At 32.7% G+C, this 7,173-nt stretch overlaps 1 protein-coding gene across 1 annotated transcript; it reads right to left on the bottom strand.

Moving 5' to 3' along the window:
* Positions 1–4,008: 4,008 nt before the first annotated feature.
* Positions 4,009–5,136, bottom strand: LOC120080310 (protein FANTASTIC FOUR 1-like). The gene has a single exon (XM_039034945.1). It carries the CDS (start codon positions 5,125–5,127, stop codon positions 4,273–4,275), a length of 855 nt encoding a protein of 284 aa, XP_038890873.1. The 5' UTR covers positions 5,128–5,136; the 3' UTR covers positions 4,009–4,272.
* Positions 5,137–7,173: the final 2,037 nt, after the last annotated feature.

Genomic DNA, 7,173 nt, shown 5'->3' with positions numbered 1-7,173 from the left:
CTCCTCGATATTCAACGATTGAGTACCCAGTCTACACAATAGACTTAGCGATTCTCCCATTTACTCAATCATATAATTCCTCCTTCCCTCTACCAAATCCACATAGAGCCCACACCTCCTGGATTCTCACACCAAGAATACCAAGGTAGCCACTTGGTAGTGTCGAGTTTGCTGTTCGAGGGTTGAGGATTGAGTCTTACTCGATTGTGTTCGAGGATTTGACAGTTCGTGAGTTTCACTGGTTGTTTGTTGCGTTCGTGCACTTCATCGAGTTTGCTTGGACGCTTGACGAGTGTGGATCGAGGGAATATTCGAAGAAGAGTTCTTCAAAGATATGTCACTTGATTCCCTTTCGTTTTAATTGAGAAGCATGTTGTAATTTACTCGATGATGCATAACTATTCTTGTTTGATTGTAAATGTGTTGTTCTTTCACCATGTGTTTGGAACGATCTTGCTTCTGCTCAACGGTTCTCTTGAAGAGTTCCTTCAGTTACAAATAAGTTTGTTGTTAATCAAGAAGAAACTAGGGTTCTTGAAAGTAGCGTTCCTGTTATTTTTGCGAATGTGGCTTGTGATTCTGTTGAGATTAAGCGTGCTTATATTATTTGTTCCTGTAAGACTGATGATGTTTTAGAAGATATTCTTGAAAATGTTGTTGCCTTAGTCTTAGTCTATGTTGATATTGAAATGTGAATAGTAATGCTAAGTTAAAGTTGTCTGAAAAGGATGGTGTTGGTTGTGACCCGGTCAGATATTTGCCTCATTTGTGTATTGTGGTTTCTAAGAATCTTGTTATTGAGAATGTTATTGCATCTGACTCTGGCTCAACTTGTGATATTTTTTAAGCTAGTTCTTCTAAGTTTGATATTATTGAAAAAAATCTTGAAGAAATTTTTGAAAGAGAAAATGTTACTGAAGTTGAGCACACGTCTAAGGACATTAAAGAAATTAGTTCTAGTGTTGTGGAGAGCACTAGGGATAATATTTATGATGATGATATTCCTTTGGTTGCCTTTAGTAAAGAGAAGATGATGAAAATTGAAGACGTTGATGACTTAAGTCTTAAGCATAGCTTTCATCCTTCTAAGAAGAATAATTATGTATCTGAAGATTTTATTTCTGAGGAAGATATTCTTTGCTATACTGATCCTATTATTCCTAATCGGGTTCTCTCTGATGTGAATATGCGTGAAGATATTTTAGAGTTGAATGCTTGTGCCAATAATGAATGAATTGTGGAAAAGATTAGTGTTGATTTTGTTATCAATAAAATTCTTTCGGATTTGGGCACTGAAAATTTAGGCTCTAAGGGGCTTAAGGAAGTTAGTATATCTAATATTCCTACTGTTGATCATGTTGATGTCGAAGATATTGTTGATTCTATTGTTCTCAGTGTTGGGCCTATCATTAAGGATACATCCTCTAATGATACGTTGTTATCTCAGCCTTCTTTTACCGACTGATTTTCTTCATGGCAAAAGGGGGAGAAGGGGTAGGTTGTGATCATGAGATCGGATATCATGATATGTTTATGTTTTGGTTTGTTTGGTATAGGTTATTATGGTTTTCATTCACAAATAATATTTACCTTATTTATTTTGTGAGATTTTTTTGTCTCTAGCTTTATTAATGGGCAGATTTTTTGTTTTGGTTTTTCTTTCCTTATTTGGTTGTAGATCTTCTAGGATGATTCTTTCCAATTTTGTTCTTATCTTGTTTGTGGTATTCCTTCCTTTTGTGTGCTAAATTTATTATTGCTTTTGGTTTTAGAATAAGCAACATATTGTTGTGCAAGTTGTTTTACAAAAGTGTATGTGAAAGAGACAGGCTCTCTAGAGGTGTTCGTAAGCGTTGTCGATCTCAGTGTTACTTATGTTGGTGTTAATCTGCTTCACGACATCTTGTGCTTGTCATCGTCCAGAGTATTCCTCCACTGGTTGATGGGGATACTTTTCCCACTAATGATATTATTATATTGGATGGAGCTCTCTCTATTTCTCCTTATGTTGGCTATTCTGTTAAGCAGGGCTAGTTGCTGAAGATTTTGAACATGTGTTGCATGATAGCATTCTGGTGGCTATATTGATAGCTTTTCTAATGAGTCAGTGGTTTTGTGCTTTCAAATTACTCTTACTTGTTGTCGGTTGGTTTCTTATCTCTATTGTCCTTTTTTTTTTTTTTTTTTTTTACTTTTGGTTATTTTTGTAAGCCAAACAAATGGGGGAAAAGAAGTTTGGTTTAACACCATTCTGATGGTTTGTGGTTATGAGGGATCTCATACAAAACTTTTAGAAGCATTATTGTGGAAGTGAGATGAGCTCTAACTTAGGGGGAGCTTAAGTTGAAATTGAAGAAGAAGCTATACGTGATTCACTGAAGAGGGTGTCCATCAGATAAGTATTTTCGTTGTAATTACTAAACTCTTTATAGTAAAGTTTTGTTCCACCAGACATATTGCCCCCAAACGTAGGTGTTTTTACACCGAATTGGGTGACCAATCTCTATGTTGTTATATTTCTGTTTGTTTTCACGTTACCCACTTGTCATGCATATTGTTTGTGACATCATACTTAACATTGTATTTTGTGTTAGATCCACCACGTTTTTTCAAGTTGTACAAAAGATAGGCTAATATTCTTGTAGTTGCTTTGATCAATAATTATACAAGTTAGAGGCTCAAATTTTCATACAACTACCTTTTTGTCTAAAATAACAGGCCTTATGATCGAGATGTGAACTAGCTAAATTGAATAGATATAAAGGTTTGGTTCAACTTCCTCATAACAGCAAAGCAAAAATTCTTTGGAAGAACTTTCTTGTCGCTATTCTATGGTCCTTATGGCTAGAACGTAACAAGCGAATATTTCAAAAATCTTGAAAATTCCTCGGGCGACTTATGGGAAGGCATTATCACTATGGCTTCTTATTCATGTAAAAATTCCTCCCTTTTTTTCGAACTGGGATGGTTAATTAGCTTTAAATTGGAAGACTTTCTTCTAGCTTTTCTTTTACACCCTTTTATCTCTAGTTATCTAACAAACTATCTATTTATATTTCTCTTTTTTTATTGAAATACATTATTATTGGACTGGAGATATGAATGAAAGTGTGAAGGATGTGTCAATCTAGTTGAGATATTCCAGTGCATTCCAACCTCCTTTAATACTTTCATTTAAAAAAAAAATAGATGTAAAGCAGAACAAAGTTCTCTCATCTCCTACTTTCTTGGAGGGGATTATTTTTAACTTATATAAATTAACATAATGTAACCTTAATTAGCTTTTGAAAGAAAAAAATGTAACCTACTTTGACGCATTTTAACTATTATTAAACTACAAACACAGACATTCTACTCCTTAAATCATGGTGTTTTGTTGCAGTATTACTCTTTCCCTAGCTGTTCCTTTCGATTATTTATAAAGTCAATCCAAATCCAAATCCAAATCGCTCCTCACACAGTCAAAATTGAATTTCAACAAATGCAAAACCCTCTTTTGCCCTTTGATTTATTTTTTCTGACGAAAGAAATCGTAATCATCTGAGTAACTTACTAGATAAAAACATTGTCGTAATAATCAATCCTTATCACCATTGTTGAACTAAAAAGTGGAAATGCAAGTGGATTATTTCATCTTCGAAATTACAGAATATTCCAGTTCTTGGCGATGATATTATGTCAGTAGAGAGAGAGAGAGAGAAGAAAAAAAAAAAAAGTCCACCGCTGGCACTTTTGCTGAACAAAAAAGATTTTTAATATTTAATTAATTTTATTTATTTACTGATGTTCCCATTTCAAAAGCTCTTATGATTGACCCATTTTTTACAAGCGTATGAAATCCAAACGATGTCGCATTAATTTTTTTTTTTTTAAAAAAAACAACACTAAAATTTTATATTTTTTTGTGTAGAAGAAGAGTGTATGAGATTAGATACGATCTCTGGATTCTTATTTTTATTTAGTGTATAAGAAAAATAGAGAATGGATTTGGTTTGGTGCAGCCTCATCGCTGAACCATTTCTGACTGTGAATCAAAATCTCACGACATGCATGCAGATTAATTCAAATGAACAACAATTGCATTTTAAAGAAAAAAAAAAAGGATTAAAAATTACCCCCACAGGACAAACAGCAAATAAATTGACACTCCCCACAAATTATAAATAATAATCATAATAACAATAATAACATTCTCGTTTTTATGCACACCCACCGCTTCATTAATTCTACCGACTAAATTTATAAAAATAGAACTAAAAAAACTAAAAAATCTTAACTTGTTGTCACGCAGTGCTGCCTCCACACATCCAAATGCTGGTGGTGGTGGCCACGGCGGTGCTCACGTCGGCGCTGGTGGTTCATCATCACAACACACCGCCTCAATTCCATCTTTTCTTCCTTCACTAAATCCTCCGCTTCTTCTACTTCCTCTTCTTCGTTTTTCTCGTCGTTTTCCTCTTCAATCGCATCATTGTTGTCGATGTTGTCTTTGCTGCGGCCATCATTTTGTCCTAGTTCTTCATCTTTAATGAGATGCAATCTCAACCGTCCATCTCCACGACACGCCCGAAGAATCTCGGTCCGTTCGATCCTAATCTCGGTCAGCTCCAATCTCCCATCTTTCCTCACCGGTCGGAGATAAAAATTCGGATGTCCATGTTGATTCAACGACGTCAATGGTGGCGGAAACTTCCTCTCTTCCACCACCTTCCTCCGCCGTATCCTCACCGTAGACCCACCGCCATCCTCCATCGTCGTCAATTCATCATTCACCAATCTCTCATCGGAGCTCTCAAATCCTAAGGTTTCGGTGCACGACATCAACCCGTCCACGCCACCGCCTACGTCTTCGATGAAACCGACCCCACGCGGGTCCTTTCTCGTGGCGGAGGACGGCGACGGAGAAAGAGGAGGTTTAATGAGTGAGGATGATTCAAGAATATTAGGAGATTTATTGAATTGCATAAGATTATGATCGGAATTAATTAATCCTAAGCCTAAGCCATGGTGTAATTCAAGGTGGGAATTGGAGTTATTGAAGGGTGGTGAAGATTTGGAAGAAAGGTTGTCGGTGAAGGACAAGAAAGAGTGGAGACTTTTTCTGTAAAAACTCATCATCATCGTCATCCTTTGTAATTTTTGTACGTAATTTGGGAAAATAAATGGAGAAAATTGAGAAGAAGAGGGTATATATATATTAGCAATATTAAAAAAAAAAAACCATCCAATTAAAATTTGCCATGTGGTAAACAATTTTCTTTTTATTCTTTTTATAATTTTGAAAAGATTAAATTGTATTAAAAGTTATGGGCTATGGTGAAGAGAGTGCCAACGGGGTGAAGAGGAATGAGCTACACAGATGAGGAAAGGGTGCCGGGTCCCACGAGAGATGCCCAAAAGACTTGGAATAATAATAATAATAATTAGTTAATAATGTGTAATGTAATATGGTTCGTTTTTTAATTGGAGTAGGTCAATTGGACAAAAGGACATCCAAGTAAATTTAGGAGTAATTGACATGCATTTCCTCTCTATTGAAATCAGCATTCAATCTTTCATATTGATGATTATTGTAATTCCAGAAAAAATGGATAAAGATAAATTTTGGTTATATCAATCTATTAGATATAAAGTTCAAAATTACATCAATAATATTATAATTCATGAATTTTGCATTTAATAAGAAATATTATATTATATAATCTCAAATTTAGATATTTATTAATAACGAAATTGAATATTTAAGAATCTATCACAATATAACACATATATTTTAATCTTATAGTTTAAAACATAAGCATAAAATAATAATGGAGAGTAGTGAGAACAATTTGATTTAATAGTTTATTCTATTTTAATCGAATCAACTAATAAAGTTCCTAAATTATACCATTAAAATTTTAAAGTTGAAAAACTAAAAAGAGAAAATTGGAAGTTTCTAAAAATTTAAAAGATAAGTGTACTCAACAAGTGATCATTCCAAATATACCCTTGAATTGATATGGTACCAAAACTTTAGGGATAATTCAGCTTTTTTCTTTATTTTCTATTTTACTCCTTATCTCTTGCATCTAAGTTCTCTTTCTATAAATAGTAATGTATAAGAAAAGAATTATCAGTATGATGTAGGTGGTTTATTGGGATGTGAGAGATGGGTCAATGGTGATAATCCAGAAGCCTTGGAGTGAGGGAGAGAGATGGATGAGAATATAAATGATTGAACTTGTTGATTTTGTCCGCCTATATACATTTATCACCATTACTCTTTTTTCTTTTTTAATTATAAAATTATTTAAAAGATCGATACAGTTCTAATTACACTTTTAAATTTTATAAAATTAAAATTGAACTCTTAAAATTATAATAATTATAGAATCGAATCTTTAGATGATAGGTAAATTAATTAAAGAATTTAATTTTATAAATATTATAAATTCGAATTAGAGTCTAATTTTAATATTTTTATAAATTTGAGGGTTGAATTTTCACGTTTATGTAATGTGTCCATTTGAAGAAAAATGGATTAAAACATTAGTTTTGACTAATGTTACGAAAATCAAGTTTAGCACACAAAATTTAATTTGATTATTACAAAGTTTAATTCTTTCGAGGGTTAAAAGAGCCTTAGAGATGATATTTTAGTGGGGGGAGAAAATGGAGATAGAATACATTTATTATATTTTCGACTTTGCAATATTTTTCCCCTAAAAAATTTTAAATGATCATTCTGGACTTTATTCCTCAATTCAAGAAATTGAGATTGAGGTCCAAATTTTTTATCAATTTTTACGTTTTATTTTTTTTATTTGTTATTTTTTGCAATTCTTCAAGTATCTCAGCCCCTTAATTCACTCAAGAAACAATATTATAATAATGTGCTTATTGATCCTAAAAAGAAAAGGCTTAGACTTTAATATAAATATATACTTTTTGTATACAAATCAGAGATTCAAATTACGAAATTATCTCTTGGACTTTAATATATAAAACGGATATATAATTTGGTTTAAATTTTTAGGTTGGTTCCTTTCATTTTAAGGCTTTGGTTCATTTTAGATTGCACTTGGGATTGATTTTGAGATAGGTAGAAGTGATTATAAAAGTTTTTTTTTTTTTTTTTTTTTTTTTTTTTTTTTTTTTTATGAGTAAATTGGCTAAAATTACTTCTAAATC

The sequence above is a fragment of the Benincasa hispida genome, chromosome 6 (assembly GCF_009727055.1).
Source record: "Benincasa hispida cultivar B227 chromosome 6, ASM972705v1, whole genome shotgun sequence".
Classification (NCBI taxonomy): domain Eukaryota; kingdom Viridiplantae; phylum Streptophyta; class Magnoliopsida; order Cucurbitales; family Cucurbitaceae; genus Benincasa; species Benincasa hispida.
This window is presented reverse-complemented; position numbering and strand designations above follow the sequence as displayed.